Here is a 13,053-nt window from a genome sequence, read left to right on the forward strand (position 1 = left end):
TATTGCCCTACAAGAAGGGAATTATTTAATGGAAATTATCTAACAGGACTGCAGAAATTCTAACGGAACAGGATTATCTTGTATTTATCCATATTAATGTTTTAAGTAGTTAGAGAAGCAACAACTGTTGATGTTCTAGATGTAAGAATTTTAAAATGGACGATATTTGTTCTTGAAACATTCAGGATCCCTTGAATTCCACTGCACTTCTATACCACTTTCTGCACCAAGTATATGCAGCAGAATTCCACTAATCAACTTGTAACTGAATGTAATCCCACATTTGCAAAATCCAATTATAGCTGCAGAACTACAGAATTCTTTACCTTAAAAAAAATGTTCTGCCATCAAACCATTTTATAGCTCTGGAACATATCCAACATATCCAACATCACTCTACTTAAAAGTAAAGCAGAAGGAGAAACTAACAAATAGATATGCATAACAGACATGGGTAAGCATGTATGTGTGTTTCCTTAATGAGCTACTGAAAGGGTTAAAAATTAGAGACTAGCCAACTAATTTGCAACAAAAAGAACCAACCCAATCATGAGCCTCAAATAAGGATCAGAAGCCAAATCCCTGTCCCCAATCTCCCCCCCATCCCGATTTTTTTTTTTTTAAGGTTTAGATGGCTGAGGCCAGGACCTCTCCATCTTTTCCTTTTATGACCCCCCAACAGGCCTCCATTTTTGTGTTTGAGCAGAACCAGCAGTCCCTGCTGCTGTATTCAAATCCCACAGCTTCCAGGACTTCCCAGGAATAGAAAGACAACACATTCGGGACAGCTCTGATCTGAGAACATCCCAAAGCAAGTGGAACCTGAATGCCCAGCTAACTGGGAGCCTAGCAAACCAGGTAACTGAAAAGAATATCACCAAAGGATTTGGAATGGAGTGGCAGAAAGGCCTGTTCTGAGTTTGGAGAGATATTTATTATAGCACAGGTCAGGAGAACACAAGGATGTGGCTGAAATGAGTAGGGAAGGGACTTATACAAACCCAAACTGTCAAACTTGCCCTCCACCAATGGTAATCTTCCCAACTGCTGGCCCTTTAAAATTCACGCAAGGCATTCTGCATCCCACATTCTTGTAGGGTGGCTTCCCACAGCAGCATTATCAAGGAGGTCAGACATATGCTGACTGATCACATGCTACAAGATCAGTGGTCAGTTAAACACACACACAAAAGCCAACACACAGCTATCAGGGAAAAGAGGAGGGATCTTCAAAAACACAGCAAAATGAAGGAAGACCTCGTTTAATGACCATATATACAGCATGTTCAGAATTCCACCTTACCCCATAGTAGTATGGTCATCATTGGGTACTGTTAAATGACAATGGTTTTAAGTTTCTCTCACTTCTATCTGCATAGTATGTTCCATGCTGTGCCCTCCCCCCAATGTGTGGAACATCCTCTTTATCCCAGTCCCCCAAGCCACCCCCTCTCCTCAGGGAAATCCATCCTAAAAATCCAATTCTTCTCCAGTGTTTATAAGGGGTTTATAATTATTACAGGAGGTAGCCCCACCTAGGAATTTTCTAATGTGCTCCATCTTCTGTGTGCCTGCTTTTAGAGTGCAAACACTTCACAGCAGGGAGCATCTATATTTTTGTGCATTGTACAGAACTCAGGAAACAGCTGGTGCTAAACAAAAATATCATCAGTATCTAGGGTCCCTCTCTTACAAAGTGCGGAGCACCCTCAACTCCAACAGACATCAAGTGTGATCAGTACCTTACAGTACAGAGCACTTTACAAACCCAACACAGAAAAATCACTTTACCCACCACTGAAATGCTCACCTCTAAGGCAGAAGTCAGGATTAGTTTAAACAAAAAAACCCCCACCCTTCCCCACCTGGGGGATTTCACCGAGAGCTACATTCTGCCACATGAAGATGAGAATGCAAAAAGGATGAAAAATCTAACTTGGGAGCATTCTCCAGTTTTTCATTTCCTCAGACACTACAATGCTGAGCACCACAGAAATGCTTATACATAAAATGAAAACCATGGCCTAGTTTAAGTAATCAGAAAATATCTGTTTTAATTGGGAAATGCACGAATGCAAACAAAGAATTTTAAAATAACACGTTCAACACTAGCATCAATGCTCACTTTAAAACATGGGATTCTTTTTCTCCAAATACCAGTAACTTCTATCTTGCTTAGGGCTTGTCTACATGGGGAAGTTGATCAGCAGAACTACATTGGTATAATTATACCTCTATAGTTATACTGCTTTAACTTCCCAGGTGGACATTCTTATTCCAAGAAAAGAGTGCCTTTTGCTGGCTTAGCCTATAGTGCTATGTCCATGTGGAGACAGGTACTGGTATAATTACAGCAGTATAATTATACCAGTATAGTTCTGCCAGTAAATTTCCCCATGCAGACAAGCCTTTAGTCATTAAAAATAAGGTGATCAAGTTGTACCACTCTTCAGAACGACATGAAAGACACTGGGAAAACCAACCTCCAACGAGGTCATTTGACCTAAAGGACATATACCAATTTAGAATTAAACTGGTGAAGTCAATCAACCAGCAAACTTCAAACAAATCCATGTTTTACTCTACAGTGTTTACTTTAAAAAGCCATTTATCAAAGCCTAGTTCAGCCTCGCACTATCTAGGATTCTCAAGGACATTCTCAGAATGGTGAAGTAGAGATATACTGAATTTGTTGCATTACAACTTATATCTGCAGGGCTTCTGTTTATTTGGCTTTGTTAGCCTTTAAGGTGACTTGGTTGCACGTGTGCGGTCATGTGAACAGACAGTGAATTCAAAGAATTTCCTGCTTTACTTAAAAGTGACAGTTTTGTTTTCTGAAAAGTCGGCGAAGATTTGTCTGTTTTTCCACTATTTTTGTTCATTTTGCAGTTCCTGGAGGATATTATGGCAGGCTGGCAACTGTGCCAAATTCTGGGGCTGCCAGCAGCTTGGGGCCCAGCAAATACACATGTATCACAGGTGGATATCTGGGAGAGAAGTTCAAACTGTTGAGCATGTGCACTTATTTAAGGCAATAACCATGATCTTTGGTGAAAAGCTGTCGAGATTTACACCTTGGAGTCTGATTTGCGGAGTCACAACTCCCCCTCTAATGTCAGACACTCAACAATGACAGGGTAAAAGGAAACATGATATCTAGGGTACAAGCTCGACTTGGACCACATGAGCATTAGATGAAAAGAATACGCCACTGGGGGCACAGTACAATCAAACAAAAGGGAATGACTGATGCTTAAAAGCCAACTAAGAGCAGCTAAAAGGTTGTGTTCACACTGCAGCAAAAAGGCATTCATGGGCACACTGAAGCACACTCAAGCTATAAGACATACCACTGGTGCTTCCTGTGCCACTGATGGGGCTGGGTCCAGGTGATGACACCACTGTTCTGTAGGTAGGTGGTGGAGGGGGAGGTGGTGTAGCTCTCTGTCCCAACCCAAAATCTTTAGGAGATGCTGTTGATTCTAAGTTATCATCTTTAACGTGGGTTTGCTCAGAAATTTTCTTCTGAACCTCTTCTAAATTGAGAGGTGATGGAACATTGCGGGAGGTTTCAACAGCTGGAGATTCAGCTGGGATTTCTGATGCCACAGGTGGGGACACCACTTTTTCCCTTGAAGTCAACTCTGCTGTTATGTTTTCCGGGGACTGATCGGAAAAATTGACCCACTTATCTTCTGCGTTAACAGCAACAGACTTGGGGGATAATACTGGGCCAAAAATGCTGTCCAAGTCATTGATTGATGGTAGTTTGTCACTTTTGACCTCTGTTGCTGTCTGGTCACTTCCTGTGGTCAAAGTAGTTTATTTTAAACTTTAATATTGATGGTATAGCTGAAGTTGCACTATACTCTACATTTATATGGGGCTTGCAAAGTCAGCTACATTCCAGCAGAGATACTTAAAAAGCATGTTTTCTTACCAGCTTTTGGGGACATAGTTCATGTGCATGAAAATATCTACGTAATACGGTTATGCACAATGTACAAAAACATATATGGGATTAAAATCTATACATTATATGAAAAAAGCATGCACTATATACCATATATATACCTTTCTTGCATATTACTTTACATCATATCTGCATCCTACTGAAATATATAATTGGCTAGTGATGTTCATTATGTATGGTCTAAATAACTTAAGATTGTGAATTATTACTAAATATTAAAAATACACACACAGCACAGGAACCGGAGATTTACCTGAGATAATCTGCACATTTATACATGCACATATACTATTTTGGAACACTCATAAAATATACTGGCAATGTACATGCAGTATATTGTAGCATATAGCGTGTATGTGTTTCAGCTGTAACCTACTGTGGATACAAGGTTTTTTAAAGGCTTTACTCATGAACTGAATCATCACGCACCATTTGTTGTTAATTTTTGAGCAAATGTAGCCTTGTAACCAATATGGAAATAGAATTCATCAACCCAGCTGTATTGCAGCCAGTGGAAACAAGCCCCACATATTCCTCTAGTACTCATATTTTTGTCTGTCCTTACTGTGGAATACTGATGATCAGACTGGACACTTACACAGTATAGCATCTTTTATGGAAGATCTCAAAGTTAAGCAAGCCTAACCACATCACAGGGAGGTTGTGTAATACCTATTTAATGAAGAGGTACACTGATTAACACAGTGATCTGTCCAAAGTCACACAGTCAGTGGCAAAAGATGGGCGAACCCAAGAGTCCCCAGCTATACCCACTACACCACTACTCTTATGACTACATACCCTCCTGTATACATCTATTGCATATTCTTATATTTTAGAAAACCATCTTCCGGCTTTGTTGTCATAGAGAACTCATGCTGTATTTTAGGGAGTAAAATGTTCAATTTTAAAAAGAGACCTTTCTGTTTTACCACAGTTGATATACATACTGAAATATGCTGCAAGCCAAAAGCCAGCCTATATATTGTCACACATGGCTGCGTATTTCATTTGCTCTTGTTGATGAATGCTATTTTATGCAGGTAGACAACTGCCATCAGACTGCATATATATAAAATGGAAAAATGAAGGTACGCGAGTATGAATAAAGATATTGATGAATAGAGCACTAAGTTCATTGCATAGAGATTCTATATGACTAAATGGCTCAATAATATACCACATTTGCATTGTATGTTCATGTTGCATAATGTAACTATTGTTTTTCATACAATGCATCTGTATCAAAGAACAATGATTGCATTTCTTTATTTAAGCATACAGTTCTGATTTTAGTTGATAAATTTGTGCCTGCTAGCCACATATGCTATAAGTACCTCATTTACTCCTGTTGCATTCCACATAGCCTAGCTTTCTTTCAGCATAGATCTTTACAAGTATTATAGTTAACATAGCTCTCTGGCATACCTCTGCATGAACAACACTGAGATTTTCTAATTCTAAATTAAATCCCAACTTCGCACCCAAGCCTCCCTTTGAAAAGCAACAGGAGTTTGGGGTGCAAGAATGACCGGATCAGACCCTGAATTGCTCTTAGAAAAAGAAACATTAGTTTTGCACCCATATTTCATAAGAATTGAACCTTAAAAAACATTCAAAATGAAAGTTAAAAGCCAATTTAAAGAGCTACTATAACAGTTTCAGGTATAACTTTGGAACTAGTGTCACATTTCTTTACTAAAATGGCTCAGTACCAAAAAGTGGGAGAGGAAATAAACCAATAGATAGTAATGACGACAAAATCATTCAAAAAAATCACAGGCTCTGTATGGAGGACTTAGATGGTATAATTTTGAACACAATAGATGCCAAAACATCGAAAATAAAAAGGAGACATAAAATGCATGTGAGTTAAACATATACAAGTACGTTCAAATATGTGGTCGTTATGCAGATTTCCTCAGAATGGACCTGATTCTGTAAGCATTTACACGTGCATAAATTGCACTGAAGTCGGTGGGGGGCTTCTGGAGTCAGTGGCTACAGGACCATGCTCAGTTATGCACGGTATATATCTTATGCAGTATTACTTCATGAGCTAATAAACGTAATGCCTCATTCTTACCTATTCCAACTGTTAAGGGAGAACCAGTCCTAGGTGGTGTAGCTGGAATGTTTTTTGGTGGAAGTGGCGGAGGTGCTGAAAAACAGGTCAGAGGAAAGAATATAAATTCAAGAGATGCATTAAGCTCATAAAACATAGGGTGTTTGATTCTTTGTAGGTTCCTCCTGTTCAGGGTGTCTTCTTTTAAATGTCATTGAAGGTGCAGAGTTGATAAAGATTAATTGCACACGTGTCCCAAGATTCAGTACAGAGATAATGACTATGACTTTTTATCATGGTAGATTATTTTAAAATCCTTGCATAATTAAATGATGATTATAGGGCAATTAGTGTGCATCACCACTATCTGTATCAAGGTGAACTTCAATAAAGGCAAGTGCAAAGTACTACACTTAGGAAGAAAAAATCAAATGCACAACTACAAAATGGGGAATAACTGGCTAGGCAGTAGTTCTGCTGAAAGGGATCTGGGAGTTACAGTGGATTACAAATGGATTATGATACAACAGTGTGATGCAGTTACTAAAAGGATAATATCATTCTGGGGTGTATTAACAGGAGTGTCATATATAAGACGAGAGGCAATTGTCCTGCTCTACTCAGCACCGATGAGACGTCAGCTGGAGTACAATGTCCAGTTCTAGGCATCACACTTTAAGAAAGATGTGGAAAAAAATCAGAGCGCTCAGAGGAGAGCAACAAAAATGATAAAAGGTTTAGAAAATATGACCTATGAGGACAGGTTAAAAAAAAAACAACCACCGGGCATGTTTAGCCTTGAGAAAAGACAACTGAGGATGGCCCTGATAACAATCTTTGAATACATGAAGAGCTGTTATAAAGAAGAGGACGATCAATTGTTCTCCATGTCCACTGAAGGTAGGACAAGAAGTAATGGGCTTAATCTGAAGCAAGGGAGATTTAGGTTAGATATTAGGAAGAATCTTTCAAACTATTGAGGACAGGTAAATACTGGAATAGGTTTCCAGGGGAGCTTGAGGTATCCCCATCACTGGAGGTTTTCAAGAACAGGTTAGACAAACATTTGTCAGGGATATCTAGGTATATTTGGTCCTCCCTCAGTGTAGCAGGCTGGAGTAGATGACCTCAAGGGCTCTTCCAGTCCTACATTTCTATGATTTCCTCTGGAGATATAACTGTGAATCCAATTTAGGATAGCGGGATCTTTCTTTGAGATAAGCAGGCGCTATAGTATTTATCATATGCTGTATTTGTTCCTAGATCTCTCTCTTCCTTCAGCTAAACAGAGTCAAATTTAGCCTTGCCAATTCAGATAATCCTCTGCATGTAATGTCTCTCCCGAGGGATGAAGTGCATTGTCTCCTTTGTTCTGAAAGCCATCCATCCAATACATTATTAAATGAATGTCTCCTTTTTCCATTCTAGTATGTTGCAGTTAAAGTCAGTCCAGTAAAAATGAACTAACTTGCCACATGATTACAGTGTTAGAGAATCTCGTAGTATACCATAGCCCAGATAAATTTTTCAGACTGATAATCCACACTTAACTTACTTCCAGTTGGAAAAGGTCTTGGTAGCTTTGGAGAGTCTAAACTGGAATTCACTGGCTGGACAGAGCCCCATATCTCTGTCTGATCTAAAGGAGCTAAGAACACAAACATAAATCACATACACCAAAGCAATACAAAATATTTAATTTCAATTATAGAATCCACTAATTAATTATCAGTACCAGTTTCTACCAGACAGAAGATACAAACATTCCATCAGTACTTGGATTGGCATATGTTTCTCCCTGACTCATTGTCTGGCCGGAGCTGATGTTCCTTTTAAAAGGGTTTCAAAAGCCTGGTCTATCTGCCCAACATAGAAAATCACATTCACAGAGAAAATGCCAGGATGTTACATATTCAACAGAGAGGTTTCAGAGTAGCAACCATGTTAGTCTGTATTCGCAAAAAGAAAAGCAGTACTTGTGGCACCTTAGAGACTAACAAATTTATTTGAGCATAAGCTTTCGTGAGCTACAGCTCACCGATGAAGTGAGCTGTAGCTCACGAAAGCTTATGCTCAAATAAATTTGTTAGTCTCTAAGGTGCCACAAGTACTCCTTTTCTTTATTCAACAAAGAGATACTCCAGAAAATTATATCCCCCCTGTGGTTCTGTTTATATTGGATTGAAGGACCTACACCAGGAGCATATGATATCCCCTGTGACTATGGTTTGGTTTGTATCAGAAGTGTAAGTTACTTACAAAACTGATCATTGATTAAATTTTATTTTGTGAGAGGGTAATTATTTTGCATGCTCTGGAACTGCTAGTTAAATGTTTATCATCAATTTATAATCTGCAGACTGTGCCAGTTTCTATATATTGTACAGGAAGGAGTTAGCCAGGATGCAATGTCTCAATGGCAGGGAGAGTGATCAAGTAGACTTGTTGCACATTTGACCTTATTACAAAACTTATTTTTTAAAAAGGCTTATTTCAAACTAACGTTCCCACTTTTAAAAAATTGCCAGGCTAATAAACAAACAAGCAAGCAACCCACCCCCTGTCGATTTTTATACCTTCCAACTTTTGTTCCTCAAATGCTGACTCCAGTGGTGGGCCAAACAGTGGGGCAAGGGCTGAAGGATCATCTGGGGCTTTTTTGCTGCAGGATAATACAAATATTAGCATAAGAAATGGAAGGAACAAACTGTAAATGGGCTTAAAAGTTAAAGAGGTTCTGAGGTGTTAGCCTCTCAGTGCTACCTGTGGTATTAAAGTTTTATAGCATGTATGCATACCACACTCTCTACTGGAGATACTGCCAGCATTGATCAAGTGTCTGACTAAACAGCCTGCTAGTGGCTGACCCACAGGGAAGAAGAAAACCCTTAGGTTTACTGAGAACTTGTCTGTACTGCCCTGTCGGACTACAGGGGTGTGAGGTGCAGCATACACCAAAGTGCTGTAACTGACCCAGGTGGATGCTGCTGGCACAAACTAAAAAGTACCTGGTTCGCATTAAAGTTGTCCAGTTTGAAGAGGACTATGCTAATGCAAACTAGGTACCTTTTAGTTCATGCCTGCAGTGTCCACGCAGGGCAGTTACAGAGCATTGCAGCATTTTGATGTGTGCTGCGATTCACACCCCTCCCCCCACATAGTTGCACTGCAGACACAGCCAATGTGAAGATTCTTCTTTAGTTCAGGTGACAAGGATCTTTGCTAGTGCCATGGACCCATTAGATTGCTTAGATACTACACAAGGAGCTAGGCACTAATATAGACAGATCACATCAATAACTCCTGTTAATACAAACAAGTATTACTCTGGATATGAATTACTTGCACATCAGTGGCAGAACATAACCCTGAGGGGGAAGTTTAACATTAAATGTTTGGCTTGGCTATCTTTTTTCTGTTTCATTACATAGCTTTATTCCAAAGATGAGAAGAGACCTGATTGTTTTATAATATCATGGCATCATCCCAACATGAATAAAGAAAACTAATATAAATGGCCTCAGCAGGTCTTCATTTCTGCATTTGCTGTTGGTATGCTTCTCTGTCTATTAAGATTTTGATATAGTGCCTATCACCATGGCATCTGATAGCCTTACAAAGTTGTTATAGTGAGCATGAGAGGAAGCATCATGAATAAATACCATTACTGACATTTACATAAGATTTGATTGACCTTTCAACCAAAGGTCCCAAATAATATAGCTTGGTAAATGGATTACAAACAAGACAGGCAAAAGTCTGATTACACACTAGACACCCATCAGTGAAATACAGCAAAGACACTTGTGAAATGGAAGGTGGCTGTGCTAGTGATAACCACACAGCTAAGTTGTCACAGGTCAGGAGCTAAGTAGAGATAAATAAAGCTTTCTTATCCGTCTTAAAGCACAGAGTGAACTCTTCAGGCAGGCACTGAGCCCTGGTCTAGACTAGGACTTTAGGTCGAATTTAGCAGGGTTAAATCAATGTAAACCTGCACCCGTCCACACGATGAAGCCCTTTTTTTCGACTTAAAGGGCTCTTAAAATCGATTTCCTTACTCCACCCCTGACAAGTGGATTAGCGCTTAAATCGGCCTTGCCGGGTCGAATTTGGGGTACTGTGGACACAATTCGACGGTATTGGCCTCCGGGAGCTATCCCAGAGTGCTCCATTGTTACCGCTCTGGACAGCACTCTCAACTCAGATGCACTGGCCAGGTAGACAGGGAAAGGCCCGCGAACTTTTGAATCTCATTTCCTGTTTGGCCAGCGTGGCAAGCTGCAGGTGACCATGCAGAGCTCATCAGCAGAGGTGACCATGATGGAGTCCCAGAATCGCAAAAGAGCTCCAGCATGGACTGAACGGGAGGTACGGGATCTGATCGCTGTATGGGGAGAGGAATCCGTGCTATCAGAACTCCGTTCCAGTTTTCGAAATGCCAAAACATTTGTCAAAATCTCCCAGGGCATGAAGGACAGAGGCCATAACAGGGACCCGAAGCAGTGCCGCGTGAAACTTAAGGAGCTGAGGCAAGCCTACCAGAAAACCAGAGAGGCGAACGGCCGCTCCGGGTCAGAGCCCAAAACATGCCGCTTCTATGATGAGCTGCATGCCATTTTAGGGGGTTCAGCCACCACTACCCCAGCCGTGTTGTTTGACTCCTTCAGTGGAGATGGAGGCAACACGGAAGCAGGTTTTCGGGACGAAGAAGATGATGATGATGAGGTTGTAGATAGCTCACAGCAAGCAAGCGGAGAAACCGGTTTTCCCAACAGCCAGGAACTGTTTCTCACCCTGGACCTGGAGCCAGTACCCACCGAACCCACTCAAGGCTGCCTCCCAGACCCGGCAGGCGGAGAAGGGACCTCCGGTGAGTGTACCTTTTAAAATACTATACATGGTTTAAAAGCAAGCATGTGAAAGGATTAATTTGCCCTGGCATTCGCGGCTCTCCTAGATGTACTCCCAAAGCCTTTGCAAAAGGTTTCTGGGGAGGACAGCCTTATTGCATCCTCCATGGTAGGACACTTTACCACTCCAGGACAGTAACACGTAATCGGGAATCATTGTAAAACAAAGCATTGCAGTGCATGTTTGCTGGCGTTCAAACAACATCTGTTCTTTATCTCTCTGTGTTATCCTCAGGAGAGTGAGATATCATTCATGGTCACCTGGTTGAAATAGAGTGCTTTTCTTCAGGGGACACTCAGAGGTGCCCATTCCTGCTGGGCTGTTTGCCTGTGGCTGAACAGAAATGTTCCCCGCTGTTAGCCACGGGGAGGGGAGAGGGTTGAGGGGGTAGCCACGCGGTGGGGGGAGGCAAAATGCGACCTTGTAACGAAAGCACATGTGCTATGTATGTAATGTTAACAGCAAGGTTTACCCTGAAAGAGTGTAGCCAGTGTTTTATAAAATGTGTCTTTTTAAATACCGCTGTCCCTTTTTTTTTCTCCACCAGCTGCATGTGTTTCAATGATCACAGGATCTTCTCCTTCCCAGAGGCTAGTGAAGATTAGAAAGAAAAAAAAACGCACTCGTGATGAAATGTTCTCTGAGCTCATGCTGTCCTCCCACACTGACAGAGCACAGACGAATGCGTGGAGGCAAATAACGTCAGAGTGCAGGAAAGCACAAAATGACAGGGAGGAGAGGTGGCGGGCTGAAGAGAGTAAGTGGCGGGCTGAAGAGAGGGCTGAAGCTCAAAAGTGATGAGAGGAGGCAAGATTCAATGCTGAGGCTGCTGGAGGATCAAACCAGTATGCTCCAGTGTATGGCTGAGCTGCAGCAAAGGCAGCTGGAGCACAGACTGCCACTACAGCCCCTGTGTAACCAACCGCCCTCCTCCCCAAGTTCCATAGCCTCCACACCCAGACGCCCAAGAACGCGGTGGGGGGGCCTCCGGCCAACCAGCCACTCCACCACAGAGGATTGCCCAAAAAAAAGAAGGCTGGCATTCAATAAATTTTAAAGTTGTAAACTTTTAAAGTGCTGTGTGGCATTTTCCTTCCCTCCTCCACCACCCCTCCTGGGCTACCTTGGTAGTCATCCCCCTATTTGTGTGATGAATGAATAAAGAATGCATGAATGTGAAGCAACAATGACTTTATTGCCTCTGCAAGCGGTGATCGAAGGGAGGAGGGGAGGCTGGTTAGCTTACAGGAAAGTAGAGTGAACCAAGGGGCGGGGGGTTTCATCAAGGAGAAACAAACAGAACTTTCACACCGTAGCCTGGCCAGTCATGAAACTGGTTTTCAAAGCTTCTCTGATGCGTACCACGCCCTCCTGTGCTCTTCTAACTGCCCTGGTGTCTGGCTGCACGTAACCAGCAGCCAGGAGATTTGCCTCAACCTCCCATCCCGCCATAAACGTCTCCCCCTTACTCTCACAGATATTGTGGAGCGCACAGCAAGCAGTAATAACAGTGGGAATATTGGTTTCGCTGAGGTCTAAGCGAGTCAGTAAACCGCGCCAGCGCGCCTTTAAATGTCCAAATGCACATTCTACCACCATTCTGCACTTGTTCAGCCTGTAGTTGAACAGCTCCTGACTACTGTCCAGGCTGCCTGTGTACGGCTTCATGAGCCATGGCATTAAGGGGTAGGCTGGGTCCCCAAGGATAACTATAGGCATTTCAACATCCCCAACAGTTATTTTCTGGTCTGGGAAGTAAATCCCTTCCTGCAGCTTTTGAAACAGATCAGAGTTCCTGAAGATGCGAGTGTCATGTACCTTTCCTGGCCATCCCACGTTGATGTTGGTGAAACGTCCCTTGTGATCCACCAGTGCTTGCAGGACTATTGAAAAGTACCCCTTGTGGTTTATGTACTCACCGGGTTGGTGTTCCAGTGCCAAGATAGGGATATGGGTTCCGTCTATGGCCCCACCACAGTTAGGGAATCCCATTGCAGCAAAGCCATCCACTATGACCTGCACATTTCCCAGGGTCACTACCCTTGATATCAGCAGATCTTTGATTGCATTGGCTACTTGCATCACAGCAGCCCCAACA

At 41.9% G+C, this 13,053-nt stretch overlaps 1 protein-coding gene across 1 annotated transcript in view; it reads right to left on the reverse strand.

Annotated features, from left to right (window-relative positions):
• The window catches only part of SGIP1 (SH3GL interacting endocytic adaptor 1), a 168,381-nt gene that overhangs the window by 55,573 nt on the left and 99,755 nt on the right, over positions 1-13,053 (reverse strand). Inside the window, exons 12-15 of the mRNA XM_074961575.1 lie at positions 8,618-8,703; positions 7,597-7,689; positions 6,063-6,137; positions 3,354-3,809 (exon numbers count right to left, since the gene is read on the reverse strand). Coding sequence (XP_074817676.1) covers positions 3,354-3,809; positions 6,063-6,137; positions 7,597-7,689; positions 8,618-8,703 — 710 coding nt within the window. The remainder of the gene's footprint in view (positions 1-3,353; positions 3,810-6,062; positions 6,138-7,596; positions 7,690-8,617; positions 8,704-13,053) is intronic.

Source organism: Natator depressus, chromosome 8 (assembly GCF_965152275.1).
Source record: "Natator depressus isolate rNatDep1 chromosome 8, rNatDep2.hap1, whole genome shotgun sequence".
Taxonomy (NCBI): Eukaryota; Metazoa; Chordata; order Testudines; family Cheloniidae; genus Natator; species Natator depressus.